Source organism: Phoxinus phoxinus (assembly GCF_949152265.1).
Source record: "Phoxinus phoxinus genome assembly, chromosome: 22".
Classification (NCBI taxonomy): domain Eukaryota; kingdom Metazoa; phylum Chordata; class Actinopteri; order Cypriniformes; family Leuciscidae; genus Phoxinus; species Phoxinus phoxinus.
Window position 1 is genome coordinate 12,535,230 of NC_136897.1, and position 17,004 is coordinate 12,552,233.

At 41.5% G+C, this 17,004-nt stretch overlaps 2 protein-coding genes across 2 annotated transcripts; one reads left to right on the forward strand and one right to left on the reverse strand.

The window, feature by feature from the left end:
- The first annotated feature begins 758 nt into the window (after positions 1 to 758).
- On the forward strand, positions 759 to 5,569 carry krt15 (keratin 15). The gene is made up of 7 exons (XM_079597235.1): positions 759 to 3,455; positions 3,741 to 3,823; positions 3,913 to 4,069; positions 4,262 to 4,423; positions 4,533 to 4,658; positions 4,998 to 5,218; positions 5,333 to 5,569. The coding sequence occupies exons 1-7, from the start codon at positions 2,898 to 2,900 to the stop codon at positions 5,463 to 5,465; spliced, it is 1,440 nt and encodes a 479-aa protein (XP_079453361.1). The 5' UTR covers positions 759 to 2,897; the 3' UTR covers positions 5,466 to 5,569.
- A 1-nt stretch (position 5,570) lies between these two features.
- Positions 5,571 to 16,497, reverse strand: krt98 (keratin 98). Its single transcript, XM_079597243.1, has 7 exons — positions 15,919 to 16,497; positions 14,623 to 14,705; positions 14,383 to 14,539; positions 12,237 to 12,401; positions 11,351 to 11,476; positions 6,260 to 6,486; positions 5,571 to 5,988 (listed from the first exon to the last, which is right to left on the reverse strand). Exons 1-7 carry the CDS (start codon positions 16,237 to 16,239, stop codon positions 5,943 to 5,945), a joined length of 1,125 nt encoding a protein of 374 aa, XP_079453369.1. The 5' UTR covers positions 16,240 to 16,497; the 3' UTR covers positions 5,571 to 5,942.
- Positions 16,498 to 17,004: the final 507 nt, after the last annotated feature.

The window sequence follows — 17,004 nt, forward strand, 5'->3', positions numbered from 1 at the left end:
ATTACTGTGTGGTATTGCATTTTCGTTCTATGCATGCATGTTTCATGATAGGATTATGAGATAATGCACTCTATTCCTACTCCAATAATCACTCGAGACATGTACAATCATGCATCCCATTTCCATTTGTGATCACACATTCTTTTAAAGTGCTTTTGCCTATGTATCAATCCTGTAATGAATGTTTCATTATTATTCTATTAATTAAGGTCGCATATGTATCATTCTGGGTATCTACAAACTGGTATTTTGATGAGCTGCATGGTGTATATCATATGTTGACATGGAATGCTTCCCTTCTCACTGCATTTCCATGCACATCAACTACTCCTGAGTACACAGCTGAGGACACTGCTCACTACACACACTCATTACACTAGACCTAAACGTGATGTTCGGATTCAGCCTAGTTGGTTGAAGGACCTTGTCACTTAGATCTGATGTGCTGTTTGGATCTGATGTGTTTATGTGTCTGTGTTGTTGATGCAACTCTGATGTAATATTCTGTTCTTAAAAAAGGGGTAAATGTTGTGTTCATGCGTGAACTGTGGCTACTATTTTGAAAAGTAAGTCGGAACTGCAATGTGTGTGGAGAACAGAAGTGAGTAAACAAGATGGATGAAGTATTATTATTATTGAAGTATTAAATGTTTTTGCATTAATTTATATAAAGTTCTGAGAAACTTTAAATTTACTCTAAAGGGACATACAGTAGTGATGTAAAAACATGTTATATATATGATCAAATATTCCAGTGTTTTTGCATTGTATTGCAATGTTTATGTGCAGAGAAACCAATGCATCTGGCAAAACCTTTGCGCTGGCAAGATACTTTGCATTTGCTCACAAAGAACTCTTAAGTATTATTTTTCCTCCCATCTCATATTTTTCTCACACTCAGGGAAATGCAATACTTTTGCGAGAGAACATAGAAGTTTTGCATGTGAACGCAAAGTTTCTCTGAGGAACGCTAAAGTTTTGCAAAAGTTCCACCAGTGGACTACACAAAAATGTACATACTCCTTTTCCTATTTGGCTTGAAGTTTTGTAATGAGATTTAAAAGTGTATCTTCTGGTAATGGCTAATTATAGAAGCCAGAATGAATCAAGTCTGTTACAATACTCTTACACCTAAGAACTGTCAATAAAATTAGCCAATTTTTTTTTGTTTCTCCGTGGGTTATTGACACTGTGTACAAAGTAGATCATGTTCAGTTCCACATGTTTTATTTAAGCTATTCCACCCCAAAGCTGACTTACAGTATATAAATTTGAACATGTAGGTTTACAAGACATTATGTAAAACTATGAAAAAAGCGTAAACACAACTACAAGCCAAGTATACTTACAACACTTATTTATACTTTTCAAGTAGCCTATCTCGACTAAAAGATTGAGTACAAGACTTTTCTGTCAGTATAAGTAAGAGAAGTATACGTAGACTGAAAGTATACTTTCTTTTTTTTTAGAAGAAAGTATACTTACTTGCACACTTGAATAAACGTCTTTTTTTGTAAGGGTTGCTGCTTTTGTAAGCAATAAATTCCCACGGTGAAAGTATAAGGCTGACTACAGTAAGTCATTAATAGATTAACTCTCGCATGACATGCTCACAAAAGCGTGCACATAAATATGTCCTTTAAATCAAAAAGCTAGTGGTCTTGCAGTAACAAGGTGATTGTTTAATCAGATTTCTTTTTCTATGTGATCTGAATAAAGCAGAGCTTGCAGGAGCTTGTTTGGAACCAACAAATGGATCAGATTTATCTTGTCATTCAGTATCTAATGAAATTCACATCATTCATCACCTTATAACCACAGGCACATTCATTTAAAATTGATGAATTAGGCCTACTTAATACATACACTAGATCCGTGTTCAGTTATCCTTGCCACATTGTTTTCACTTGATTGTGTAATGACAGCTATACACAAGTACAATGTAACCTTTGTAAATGCAGTCAACTAGCAATTACTCTACTAATGTACTACTACTTCATGCAGCAGCCTTTTTAATGATGCTTCATTAACTGAAGATAGAACTGAATTAGTTGAATTGCATGGTCATGCTTTCCAAAGCAAAGCTTCAGCCCTCAATTGAAAGTTTCTTATGCATACAAGAATTTTCCTGAGATAAAAGTAAAGCTTTCTGGAGTGGCGTATCTGACTCATTTTTAAAGCTCTCAGAAAAACACTGTTACGCAAGACGAGCGGTACCATGCTAGCACGTCTCCAGATGCCTCTTGAGTAAAAGTTCACTTTGGAAAATGTTTCTCTCTCTCTCTCTCGCTATTTTTTTGTTGTTCTGTTCATGTTTGAAAAGACAAAGGGAGGTCTGTTCTGGGGAAACTGGCAGCATTCCACGTGCAAGAGACCATTTCACTGTGTGCTTTTAGCTTGCTGTTTATAAGTGTTTATCAACTCCAGCACTCTGTTGTCCTGGAAACCCCTCTGGCAGCCGCAGGCCATCCTGTCAGCACACATGATATGAAGCCTGTAACACAGACCGTATGGCAGTAACATGAGATACTATGCAGACAAGCATGGGAAAATCTCGTCCCTCATATAAAAAAATCACGTCCTGTGAAAACATTGTCAAGTTATGCATATTTTGAGATAAGATATGCATATGTCTTGTTTTTTGGCACATATCCCTGTGCTCTCAGAGATCATTCCAACAATTCATGTCATTTCACCTGCCAGATCCTCTGCCTCCAGGCATGTGCTGGGCGGAGAGTGAAGTTTTGAGTTCATGTTGTCCCCTCACCCCCTCCTTCATCTCTACCTCCACCCACCCCTTACCTCATCCCACAAACATATAAAATACAATCAGCCTCGTCTGTGAACCGCATTCCCTCTCCTTCCAGCAAAAAGACTCTCTCCTCCACTCCCCAGCAATGACGTCCTTCAGCAGCCGTAGTTCTGTGTCTTCTGGAGGGGGCTTCGGTGGAGGTCCTTCTCTAGGACGCATGTCTCAGTCTTCATCGATGGGCATCGGAGGCGGTGGCCGCTTAGGCGCCATGCGTGCTGGGAGCATGTATGGGGGTTCAGGAGGCCAAGGTGTCCGTATCTCCTCTGCGTCAAGCATGTTTTCAGCTGGTGGTGGCGGTGGTGGTGGAGCAGGTTATGGCTTTGGTGGTGGCGCTGGAGGTGGAGGAGGCTTTGGCTTTGGTGGTGGCGCTGGTGGTGGTGGTGGTGGAGGAGGCTTTGGCTATGGTGGTGGCTTTGGTGGTGGCGCTGGAGGGGGTGGTATGGACAACGTGGCCGTCAATGAGAAAGCAACCATGCAGAACCTGAACGACCGTCTGGGATCTTACCTGGAGAAGGTGCGCTCTTTGGAGAAGGCCAATGCAGATCTCGAACTGAAGATCAGAGAGTTTCTGGAGAAGAAAACCTCGCCTTCTGCAAGAGATTACTCTGCCTACTACACCATAATCAGCGACCTGAAGGATAAGGTACTGCTACTGTAAAACTTTACAACATCTCTTGCACAAGAAATGCATGATCTCATAGCTGCAGGATGGTGGGTGTGGTCATGTCCTCATTGAGTTTTCTGCATGTCAAAATGAAACAGCCATTCGAGTGCATTGTACAGTTGTGTATGTCATGGTTGCTTCCCAAAATTTAGCACAAAAGTGCACAACTACATGGGTGTATCAGACAGTGTTTGCATTTTGTGTCTATTTGGAAGCTAAATGTGTAAAAACCTAATTGTTTGAATCCTCTCTTGTCTCTGACAGATCCAAGATGCCACCCGTATCAATGGAGGAGTCTACCTGGGCATTGATAACGCAAAATTAGCTGCTGACGACTTCAAGTCAAAGTAAATCCAAGCCTACAGTTTATGAAACTTCTTTTGCTCTTACATTGGTGAAAAGTTCCTAATAAGCTTCACTGGTTTGACCCATTCAGGTATGAGAATGAGTTGGCTATGCGTCAGTCTGTGGAAGCAGATATTGCTGGGCTGAAGAGACTCCTGGATGAGCTGACATTGTCAAGATCTGACCTGGAGATGCAGATTGAGGGCTTAAAGGAGGAAATTATCTTCCTCAAGAAGAACCACGAGGAGGTACTGTAAACCACTGAAAAACCTGTCCAAATCAATCTTTTGATCTTGCCAAAACAGACATGTTCCTTTGACCTTGCCATGAGATTAACTAACAAGGCAATCAAATGTGGGGCTGAGAAGCACTGTAAATCTGAGGAATGGGCCTCAGGGGCCAAAAATATACATCATCTTGAATTATTTTTCTCTTTGTAGGAACTGGCGGCCATGCGCACTCAAATGACTGGTTCAGTAAACGTGGAGGTGGATGCGGCTCCTCAGGAAGATCTGAGCCGTGTGATGGCTGAGATCCGTGAGCAGTATGAGGGCGTCGCTGCCAAAAACCGTCGTGAACTAGAGTCTTGGTTTCAATCCAAGGTAGAAGAGGGCAAATAAATATGTGTTTCCTGAACTAGCCAAAACTAGAACAACCCAGTTTTAATCTTTAGAGATGCTTGACTAAACTCTGAATGTTATTTATCTGCAGTCAGAGACGGTGATTAAGGAGGTTGAGGCCAATACAGAGACCCTACAAATGTCCAAGTCTGAAATCACAGAGCTTAGACGCACCCTTCAGGGCCTGGAGATCGAGTTACAATCTGAACTCAGTAAAGTAAGTGTGTGTGAGTGTGTTGCGATGCATCTATAGCAAGATGGTAACGGCTGCTGAAATAAACATTTCAAACTATTCTCAGCTGGTTTAAGCTAAATTGGGCAAACTGGTCTCCCAGCCTGTCCAAGATGTGTTCTGTTTGTTTAGTAGGCAGCCAGGTCGACAAGTGCCCAAAACCCCTCTGAAACCCACAAAAATTATTCAGGGAGACCTGAAAATAATGGCAATTCCATCTTTTGCTGGTTAATACATGCAGTTTTTCAACAGCCTGGTTGAACGATACCATTTTTTACCACTCTGCACTAATAAATACTCAGCATCTCCACTCTTATTTTACAGAAAGGGTCTTTGGAGGGAACTCTTAGGGACACACAATCTCGGTACTCCATGCAGCTGACTCAACTGCAGGCTCACGTAACAAGTTTGGAGGAGCAGATTGTTCATCTCAGATCTGACATAGACAGACAGTCTCAGGATTACATAATGCTGTTGGACATCAAGGCCCGGCTGGAGATGGAAATCGCTGAGTATAGGAGACTGATGGATGGAGAAGCAAGCAGGTAGGAGGTGGCGGAAAAAAGACAGTGATACTGTAAAATGAGTGTTTGTTTGCCATTGGGGTTTTATTATTTCTGAGGAACATGCATCAACATATTCTCTCTTTGTCACCATAGTTTCAGCAGTGGAGGAGGAGGAGGAGGAGGTGGAGGAAAAAGCAGCAGCAGCAGCTCTTCCAAAACCGTCATGGTGAAGACCATTGTTGAAGACATTGTTGATGGGAAAGTGGTGTCATCTAGTACAAAATAAACAGCAACCATCAAAGACTGCCCATCTACACCTGTCACACCAGTCTTCATGCCTTGTGCTGCACTATTGTTAAGAATAAAATCATTGATGGAGCAGAAACACAACTGTGATTTGTCATGTTAAATCTCTTTATTGTTTTAAGTCAAAATGAATGCATTGTTTATTGATCCATATTTTGATTTTGAAAAGATAATGATACATTTTGAGATTTGTGGATGCCTGCAGTATCAGGCATATTTGATTGTCATTTAACACTGGGAAACAAAGAGCTGAAAGAGTTTGCACAAGAAAAAAATAATGACATTCATATATAATCATGTTCACAATCTTAAGGTAAACTTCCAAATTCTTTATTAATTGTGCATTATAGCAAGGCTTTATAAGACATGTGACGTCATCAGTTGAAGTCAATGTGTTTTTGAGCAGATTAGTTATTTTTTCTCATCAACATCGGGTTTTCTGTTCTTCACAACCGTCTCATTCACAACCGTTTCCACCACTGCGATTGGTTTGGTGGTTGCTTCTAAAAACAGACAATGAGAGATAGCCAATTAGCAGTGCACTACAAAGCTTAATAGTGATGCAATACATTTATACCAAAAAAATAATTTATTGTAAAATTGTCACTTACTCTGGGACTCACTGTAAAAACGAGAGAGAGAGAGAGAGAGAGAGAGAGAGAGAGAGAGAGAGAGAGCTGGTGTCAGTAAAGCTTTCTAACTTCTAAATCAGTCTATGCACTAAATTGACTGAATTTAAGAAATTCAAACACAAAATTAAGAAATTAATTCCACGAGCAGCACCTTTCAACACCACGCATCAGTTCCCTGAACCCTTCGATCTCACGCTCCAGTATGCTCTTTATGTCCAGCAGCGCATCGTATTCTTGTTTGTTGTTGGCAATTTTAGCATGAAATTGACTAAGCAGGTCCTCCTTGTCTGTGACAGTGGTCTGAAGCCTAGCCAACTGGTCCCCGTAACGGTCATGTGTGCCCTTCAGTTCCTCGGCAAGAGCTGACTTCTGTGGATAGTCATATATAAATAATTAAATATATAATACCATTAAATACATATGGTAACACTTTACAATAAGGGTGCTCTAATAAGCATTAATTCATGCTTAACTAATGCACAGATAATACTGAATTAATGTATTACTAATGATTATCTAAGCTATTCATTAATGATTGCCTCATTAGCAACTAATGAAGAGTCTGTCTGGTTAATATATTAGTTCATATATGAATTGTTATTAATTAAATATGTAATTGTGGATTAATTCCATAATCACTTATTTTATTAACTAATAGTGTTCATTAATTTGTTAATTACCACAATGAGCCTAATATGCATTAATACATTATTAATTACAGCATTAGTAGTGTGTCAATTACTACAATTACTAGATGATGAGTTAATAATGATGTGCCTCAATAAGTAAAGTCACAACATAATGATTGTTAGCTAATTATTAATTAATCATTAATGACCATCACTAAGCTGTTTATTAAACACTGCTTTCCAAAAACATTGTAGTAATTGACACACTACTAATGCTGTAATTAATAATGTATTACTGCATATTAGTTTCCTGTATTATCTTGAAGTTGAAATATAGCCTAAGGCTTTGGCTCATTGTGGTAATTAACAAATTAATTAACACTATTAGTTAATAAAATAAGGTATTATATAATTAATACACACTTACATATATAATTAATAACAATTCATATATGAACTAATATATTAACCAGACAGACTCTTCATTAGTTGCTAATGAGGCAATCATTAATGAATAGCTTAGATAATCATTAGTAATACATTAATTCACTATTATCTGTGCATTAGTTAAGCATGAATTAATGCTTATTAGTGCACCCTTATTGTAAAGTGTTACCATACATATTTGATATATATGATGTGTATTATATTATGTTATATTTTATTATTATATTATATTAGCCTATATTATTGTCATGAATTGCGTGGAAGCAAAGGCGGTAGTCGGATCTAAATGCAGCAGACTTTAATAAACACAGAACGGGAAAACTCGGAACAGGAACGTACATAGATTCAATAACTGACAACGAACAAAAGAGCACACAGGATTTAAATACACAGAGGGGCTGAGGGAACGAGACACAGCTGGGGCAAATGAGAACAACGAGAGGGACCAAACGAACTAACAAGGCAACACACCTGAAACAAGGGAACTAATAATTAACATGACTAGGGATACAATGAACAAGGCAGAGAAACAAGATACAAACTGAATGCAAAAACCAAAGACAGTGAAACCACAAACATGACAATAAACAAAACCGTTACATTATCCCCCCCTTCCATAAGGCGTGGCCTCACGCCGTATCAGAACACGACCTGGGCGGGAGGGGTGGGCGTCATGGAGTCCCAGACAGGGTAGTCAGGACCATAGACTCCATGACGGTACCGGTGAGTGGCGGAGCAGGACATGTAGGTGGCCACGGAGGACCAGGAAGTGCCGGTGGCCACGGCGGAGCGGGACGTGCCGGTGGCCACGGCGGAGCGGGACGTGCCGGTGGCCACGGCGGAGCGGGACGTGCCGGTGGCCACGGCGGAGCGGGACGTGCCGGTGGCCACGGCGGAGCGGGACGTGCCGGTGGCCACGGCGGAGCGGGACGTGCCGGTGGCCACGGCGGAGCGGGACGTGCCGGTGGCCACGGCGGAGCGGGACGTGCCGGTGGCCACGGTGGAGCGGGACGTGCCGGTGGCCACGGCGGAGCAGACTCAGACAGGGACCAGGGCAGGGCATACACAGAAGGGGATTGGAGCAAAGACAGTAGGGAAAAGCACCATGTCGACGTGGCCTTCATGGTCCCCACCGGACCCCTACTGCCCCCCCCAAAAAAGTTCTTGGGGAAATTAAAGCGAATAGCCTCCGGGCTGGCATAGGACTCTGGAACAGCCTCTTGGGCCTGAAGAGACATGGGCTCTGGGACGGCCTCCGGGCAGGCAACGGGCTCTGGGACGGCCTCCGGGCAGGCAACGGGCTCTGGGACGGCCTCCGGGCAGGCAACGGGCTCTGGGACGGCCTCCGGGCAGGCAACGGGCTCTGGGACGGCCTCCGGGCAGGCAACGGGCTCTGGGACGGCCTCCGGGCAGGCAACGGGCTCTGGGACGGCCTCCGGGCAGGCAACGGGCTCTGGGACGGCCTCCGGGCAGGCAACGGGCTCTGGGACGGCCTCCGGGCAGGCAACGGGCTCTGGGACGGCCTCCGGGCAGGCAACGGGCTCTGGGACGGCCTCTGGAACACGGAAAGGGCAGGAGACAGTCAGCTGGGAGGTGTGTGCTGTCCAGGCACGCAGGGCCATCATGGCATAAAAGGCACGGATAACTCTCTGGGCCATAGCTGGGCTGACAGAAGTAGCAGGTGGCTCACGAACGGTCTCTGGGCTGGTAGCAGGCTCTGGGGTAGTCTCTGGGCAGGAATCCACTGCTGTGTGGGTAGCCCAAACACACATAAGAGCAGCAACATATACAGACAGGGCAACCTCCTCTTCCCCAACAGGAGTGACAGGAAGAACAGACCGTACTTGCATGACCTCCAGACTTCGGGATTTGCAGGGGGTTCTCTTCCTCCTCCTACGTCGGCGAGGGGGCGCTGCAGAGAATGATGGTTCTGGATGGGCAGGGCTGGACTCAGACAACTGGGCAGGGCTGGACTCAGACAACTGGGCAGGGCTGGACTCAGACAACTGGGCAGGGCTGGACTCAGACAACTGGGCAGGGCTGGACTCAGACAACTGGGCAGGGCTGGACTCAGACAACTGGGCAGGGCTGGACTCAGACAACTGGGCAGGGCTGGACTCAGACAACTGGGCAGGGCTGGACTCAGACAACTGGGCAGGGCTGGACTCAGACAACTGGGCAGGGCTGGACTCAGACAACTGGGCAGGGCTGGACTCAGACAACTGGGCAGGGCTGGACTCAGACAACTGGGCAGGGCTGACGCGAAGAGCGGGCTCGGCCGTGCAGACGCGATGAGCGGGCTCGGCAGTACGGATGCGGCGAGCGGGCTCGGCCGTGCGGACGCGATGAGCGGGCTCGGCAGTGCGGATGCGGCGAGCGGGCTCGGCTGTGCGGACGCGATGAGCGGGCTCGGCAGTGCGGATGCGGCGAGCGGGCTCGGCAGTGCGGATGCGGCGAGCGGGCTCGGCTGTGCAGACGCGATGAGCGGGCTCGGCTGTGCGGATGCGGCGAGCGGGCTCGGCTGTGCGGATGCGATGAGCGGGCTCGGCTGTGCGGATGCGGCGAGCGGGCTCGGCTGTGCAGATGCGATGAGCGGGCTCGGCTGTGCGGATGCGGCGATCGGGCTTCCTCAGTGCTCGGTTAGAAACTCTCTTAGGTGAACTGTGCTTGGGCTTCACTGAATGCACTGGTTTAGGACCACAGCTGATTTCCTCAGCGAGTCCTACAGTGAGAGACGAACCGCACACCCACAGCGCTCGGTCCAGGAACTGCACAAAAGAGAGGTGTTCCGCATCTAACAGAAGCATTGCGCCGAGCGTGTCGTCCATCCCACTCCAGAAATTATACTTGAGTGTTTCCTCACTCAAATTGGTCTCTTGATAAAACTCTAGGTAAGCCCCCACGTAATCATCAAGCGACCGTCCATTCTGGTAGAATCCGTCTTCCATCATCATACCTCTTGCTTAGTTGTCCCCGGGTAGGCTACTAACTGCTAGATCCTGGTGTGGTCAGTTATTCTGTCATGAATTGCGTGGAAGCAAAGGCGGTAGTCGGATCTAAATGCAGCAGACTTTAATAAACACAGAACGGGAAAACTCGGAACAGGAACGTACATAGATTCAATAACTGACAACGAACAAAAGAGCACACAGGATTTAAATACACAGAGGGGCTGAGGGAACGAGACACAGCTGGGGCAAATGAGAACAACGAGAGGGACCAAACGAACTAACAAGGCAACACACCTGAAACAAGGGAACTAATAATTAACATGACTAGGGATACAATGAACAAGGCAGAGAAACAAGATACAAACTGAATGCAAAAACCAAAGACAGTGAAACCACAAACATGACAATAAACAAAACCGTTACAATTATATTATATATTTGTATTTTACAGGTAAAACTCGAAAAATTTGAATATCGTGCAAAAGTTAATTTATTTCAGTAATTCAACTTAAAAGGTGAAACTAATACATTATATAGACTCATTACATGCAAAGTGAGATATTTCAAGCCTTTATTTGTTATAATTTTGATGATTATGGCTTACAGCTATGAAAACCTTTTCAAAATATTCTAATTATGACTTTGGGGTTTTCATAGCTGTAAGCCATAATCATCAAAATTATAACAAATAAAGGCTTGAAATATCTCACTTTGCATGTGCACCTTTTAAGTTGAATTACTTAAGTTGAACTTTTGCACGATATTCAAATTTTTCAGGGTTTCACCATATACTATTATGCATAATATATTTATAAATGATTTAATTATATTTTTTGCTGTGCACACACAGGGATTGTTTGATGTTTTTGGGTGCATTCAATTATAAACAGTGCTAATAGTAATAACACACACTTTTGAGACGCTATGTTCTATTTAAACAGTATCTTTCAAATGTGTAAGCATAGGAAATTACAGGACATTTCCCCTGACTGCTCTTAAAGTCTTAAAGCTGGCAGAGTGCTGGTTGGTGAACTAGAGGGGGAGAGGCTGGAGCTCATGGACAAAAAAAAAAAAAAACCCAGCCTGGCACACATGTTCTGCCTAGACATGTTGCCACAGACTTTTCTGCATTGCTTCTTCACTTTAAACTACAACTCTATTTTTTGCTATAAAACTGAATGTGTTTGTAAGGGTTTGTAGGTTTACCGTGCTCAGAAGGGTCTGCAGTTCAATCTTCAGTCTTTGGAAGGAGCTTGTCAACTCCTTCAGTTCTGTTATGCTGCTCTGAAGCTCTTCATTATGTGTGACCACCTCACGTTGCACTGTGTTGATCTGCAGTTGACACCAACACCAAAAAAATCAAAAACCAGGACATCACACGCATCCTAACATCCCACTATAAAATAATATGCTATTCTTTTAATGGTATAGTTCACCCCAAAAATAAAAATTCTGTCAAGTTGTTCCAAACCTGTATGAATTTTTTCTTTCTTCTGCTGAACCCAAAATAAGATATTTTGAAGAATATGGGTAACCAAACAGTTGATGGGCCCCAATGACTTCCATAGTATGGAAAAAATAAATACTATGGAAGTCAATATGGCTCATCAACTGTTTGTATACCGACATTATTCAAAATAACTTCTTTTGGGTTCAGCAGAAGAAAGAAATACACACAGGTTTGGAACAACTTGATGGTGAGTAAATGATGACAGAATTTTCATTTTTGGGTGAACTATCCCTTTAATCACAGATGAGCTATGTAATTACAATTGAAATAAATTATTTTCGGACATGGATATTATTGTGTCAAAACTTCCACATTGTACTTAAGTAGGCTATTTAAAGCATTTAAATTATGCCTTTTTTCTAATAAGAAGTCATTTAAAGTCATTATGACCTGCTAAATATGTACTCTACATTGTAATTTGAATGCATACAAAATAAGATTATTTCCTTGGAATTGTAGTTGAGTAAAAGTGCAAGTATTCAGTTTTCATATAGTCAAGCATGGTACAATTCCCCCAAAATAATAATTAATCATAATAATGAATTTACTCAAGAACAAATGCATTTGTGGTTTTAACTTCACCTTGCTTTCACTCCAGGTCACCATCTCCTGACGGTTTTTCTCAGCCATAGTCTCATATTTTTTTCTGATCTCATCGATGTCCCGGGCCAGGTCCATAGAGGGCGCTGGAACGTCAGAGGAAACGTTCGCCTGAGCTCCAAGCTCATCACTAACTTGGGACAGCTCCTTTGAAAGCACATATCAAAAAAGTATGTGATTTGGCACAGAGACCGAGATGGATTGTATTATGATGCAGACATGGTATTCATTATCTCTCTGTAGATTTAACGGGAATAAAAAAGAAGTGGGAGTGGCGGGATAAGCCATTTTTTAAACATGTCTGAACGAATTCAGGAGAAAGTGTAGTTTTCCCTTGTTGATTCTGTTTATTAAAAAAATATTTTTTTACCACTTGGGACGTTTTAAGAGTTTTTTTAGGTTTATGTGTGCGCCTAGTTGTGTTTATGAATGATGACCTTTTGTAGACCCAAGAAGAGGCCTAGTGTTATTACGGTTTAGTTTAAAATGATGTAATGGGACGGAAAATCCCCAGCAGAGCTGGCAGCAGAAGAACTAGAGGAAAAAAGAAAAATTGAAGGAAGGAAGGAACACTCTTAATGACCCTGTGTGTTTTGGTGTGGAAACGGCTATCTTTAAAATGAACACTTACACGTAGCAGTGACCTGACCTCTCATTTTCAGAATGTGCCTTTCAATTGTTTTTAAGCAAAATATATAAAAATAAAATACTTTAAACAGACTTTCTTTCCATCTACATTAAGTTTAGAAAACATGTAGGCTATGTTGAAAAGTTTGGGATCACAATGATTTTAAAATTGATGACAACAACAAAGACATTTTTGTAATTTTACAAAAATACTTCTATTTAAAAAAAAAAAAAACGCTGTTCTTTAAATTTTATGTTTATAAAAAAAATCCTTTAAAAAAATCCCACTAGGTTTCCACAAGCAGCACAACCATTTTCAACTGTGACAATAATAATAATAATAATAATAATAAAGGTTTCTTGAGTACAAAAATAAATATATCTTCTAAAAATTAATCTTTGCCATTACAGGGAATAAAATAAAATAAAATATAAATAACATTATTTCACAATTTACTGTATTTGTGATAAAAAAGCAGCATGGCTGAACATGAGAAAATGCCTGCAAACGTATAACTTTTTATGTATATTTACTGTATATGGTATTTGAAGTGTGTGTGTCACTTTTCAATTTGAGGTAATCTTATATTTGGATATCAGTTCCAGGCCTGTATTTTCCTGTGTTCAGTGTGTACGAGGGTGTGTGCCCGTCTGTTTGTGGGAAGGTTGGAATGTGAGGAGTGTTGGAATCTCACACTGAGAGAAGATCCATGTCTTTACTTTTGAATTAAATGGGCCTTTCAGGAATGAACCCGTTTATGAAACAGAATCCTTATGTTTCCACAATGGCTTACAAATCTTGGCACAGAGCAGCACAATGGTATAGGCATGGTCCCCCTGCAGAAACTGAGTATGTTATATGGGGTGTTTACACTGAGCGCGATTTGCAGCAACAACGCGACTGAAAATCAGATGCTGCAGTATTGGTAGCAGTTCATAATGCATCACCTTATGCAATATCTTCTTAGATATCAAAATAGTAATTAATTTGTAGCAGTGGTAGCTAGTAATTAGGATAAATCCTGGTGGTGAAGTAGTGTAACTTGTTTGCTAAGCTAGCAGGCTAATCAGCTAGCTGTATGCAGACAAACCGGTCAGCTGGCAAGCTATGCTTTATTTGGTCTTAATCACACCCCCATACCACATCACCATGGTGATATTTACTGTATACAGTTCAGTGGAAATGTTTCCAACTTACTTGGGCTTATATAACAGCTTTGTGTAAAACAGGAATCAATTTGTGGGTGGAATATCTGAATGGCCAGTCTCATGGGCAAAGCCCTAAATAGAAATCCTGTCATGGTTATTGCTGTTTACAAGCTAGAATTTGCTGTTTTAGAATATAATAATACACTATGGAATGGAACACCAATCGACTGTGTTCTGTCCATTTTAATGAAATGAGAGTTTTTACCAAAATAAGAGGCAGAACAGACGTAACCCAACTGAAGATTCTTCAATGAGACAGGTTAAGATGGGAAATGTGTGTCATATATCGTACCTCCTGATGGCTTCTCTTCAGCATGATGAGCTCCTCGTTCAGAGTCTCAATCTCCACCTCCAGATCCGAACGACTCAAGCTAAACTCATCCAGAATTTTCCTCAGATTGTCGATGTCAGCATCAATGGACCTTCTCATAGCGAGCTCATTCTCATACCTGAGGCAATGGTTCCCAAAATTAATAGCCAATAAATTACCAATTAAATCAATAATTCGCAAGATGTCAATTTAGTTTCTCACTTTAGTTTGAAGTCGTCAGCAGCCAGTTTGGCATTGTCCACTCTCAGGATGGCTGCGGCATTGTCTTCGGTAATTGATCGAATCTGTCATAAAAAAAAGGTATTATACATGATTACACAATAGGTGTCAAAGATGTCAGTCTTTTAAACAGGTTGCCGAAAAATACGCCCCCAGACACTGAATTCCAAATTAGAAGAAACAAAAACAGAGTAGTCTAATTGCACTATAAATAGTCTGGCACCTGGAGTCATTATATTTTTAAAACTAGTTTTTGGTTTCTTTGGAATTTACTACAACCACAGTATGTGGAACAAAAGCCAAATCTGACAACAAAACGTGTTCAATCTGTGTCTAAGCACATTTCTTTCGATCAGTAGTTATCAACTGGTTTGGCCATGGGATCCACATTTTAATTCTTCAAAAAACATATTTATTAAAATTAAAATATTTATAACTTATACTCTACAAATCCCCTACAAATTATAAATAGCGTATCCATTCATCAAAAGTGCTGACTGAGATGAGATTTTGTGCCATCTCTTATGGCCAGGAGAAAAAATTAAGCTGGAGTCGTCATTGTATTGTGCATCTTACCCATTACCCTAATTTAATAATAAATAAAAGTTTCGCATCAGTAAAACATAGAATTAAGTTTGTTGTTGTTGTTTCTTTGACTACTCACTCCGCGACCTCTTGAAACGTCTGTGCGACCTACAGTAGCTTACCAGTTGAAAAACACGCTATCTCACAATCAATTCATACAAATTCGTAAGAGTGAGTAAAATGTGACTGATTTTACGAATTCTAAACCCCAGTGACGGTTAGGTTTAGGGGCGGGTCAGAGGCTGGTCATTCGTACGATGAAAATGGAAATACACAAAAATGAGGTCATATGAATTCGTACGAATTATTAGCCACCTCATAAAATTTGTACGAATTGTCGTGAGATCGGGTGAGAAAATTGGTGAGAAATATAGTTATAATGAACGTTTTAGTAATTGTAATAATGTTATCTATATTTTGTTATAGCCTATGTTTTTTTTTAGGTTCCTATTTAACTTTCATTATTTTTATTTTATTTCAGCTTTAGGTTTAGGCCAACTTCAACTTAAAATTCATATTTTTAACTTAAATTTCAGTTAGTTCCAGGGGCAACGTTAAAAGATTTTTTAAGTTTGAGTTCTTAATATTTATCATTGTATCAATAATGGCATGTCTGCATACATTACCATGTCTCAAATAGCATGTCAGGTGATCCACTCTGACCCTGAGATCCCCACTCCACTCTGAACTTACCTCGTTTTTCAGGTCATTGATGGTGTCCTGGAAAACGGAGTGGTCGAATGTAACATCATTGCGACTTTCATTCCAATCGCTGATTTTGCGTTCCAGATCAGCGTTGGACGTCTCCAGTAAGTGCACCTTCTCTAGGTAAGAGGCCAGGCGGTTGTTCAAATTCTGCATGGAGGCCTTCCCGGTAGCAGGCGAGTCTACAGCATCACCCCGGTTGAATCTCCCTTGAGAAGAATGAGGAGCCGAAGACGAGGATATGCGGGTTCCTCGACCACCGGCACCTCCATAAACACTGGTGGTTCTGGAATTAGAGGGGGAAGACATAGTTCTATCCTAGACAAGGTCTCAAATGTAGAAGTGGAGGACAAGATACAAAAGCAAAGCTTGGCTGTGACTTTGTCAGATTCAAAGAAATCTTTAAATACTTGCCCAGTATGGAGGAGGGGAGGGGAGGGGAGAGGATATTCATTTCCAGTGAACCGATGAGTGAACAGGTGAATCTACATTGCCCTCTAGAACCTGAGCATCAACATTTTTTGTGCTGTTTTTAAGCACGCATTTCCTCTCCTGGACCGTATGATCAAGGATTCTTATCATAACGTTTCTATTAAAGTGAAAACCAAATGCGTATCTAAAATAAACACACCCAGTTGTAGGGAATAAAATTATATCAAAATTACACCCAATTTTACACCCCCTGTATTTACATCTTTATGAGCACTTTGAAATGGCAGGAATAATACGAATAATTGTGCTCATTGTCGAGTTGACTAAACACATTTCCTCTTAACACTAAAAAAACATAAACAATTTTAAAAAGGTTAATTTTTACACATATGTACGCAGGCCATAGGCACAAGTTTACTTTTGAACCATCCTCAGATAATATTATGACTATAAACTACAATATGGCAGTTGTCTTGGACTTACTGACACCTAGTGGTGTGGATGTATCAAGTAAAAGCATGTTTTTAATGCCAGATTTAATAGAATCAAGATTTTATTAGCTTCATAAAATGACAAACTTTATGTAAAATCAGAAAGTATGTCTGCACACAAGGATTTTGTCAGTGCAGAAAAAAAGCACAG

What these genes read in the sequence shown, in the direction of transcription:
- krt98 (XM_079597243.1), bottom strand. Translation starts at nt 16,239, where the DNA reads ATGTCTTCCCCCTCTAATTCCAGAACCACCAGTGTTTATGGAGGTGCC. An exon ending in TGAAGAGAAGCCATCAGGAG is followed by an intron (nt 12,402 to 14,382) that starts GTACGATATATG and finishes GTGCTTTCAAAG; the next exon opens with GAGCTGTCCCAAGTTAGTGA. An exon ending in TGCAGACCCTTCTGAGCACG is followed by an intron (nt 6,487 to 11,350) that starts GTAAACCTACAA and finishes GACTATCCACAG; the next exon opens with AAGTCAGCTCTTGCCGAGGA.
- krt15 (XM_079597235.1), top strand. Translation starts at nt 2,898, where the DNA reads ATGACGTCCTTCAGCAGCCGTAGTTCTGTGTCTTCTGGAGGGGGCTTC. An exon ending in TACAATCTGAACTCAGTAAA is followed by an intron (nt 4,659 to 4,997) that starts GTAAGTGTGTGT and finishes CTTATTTTACAG; the next exon opens with AAAGGGTCTTTGGAGGGAAC. An exon ending in ATGGATGGAGAAGCAAGCAG is followed by an intron (nt 5,219 to 5,332) that starts GTAGGAGGTGGC and finishes TTGTCACCATAG; the next exon opens with TTTCAGCAGTGGAGGAGGAG.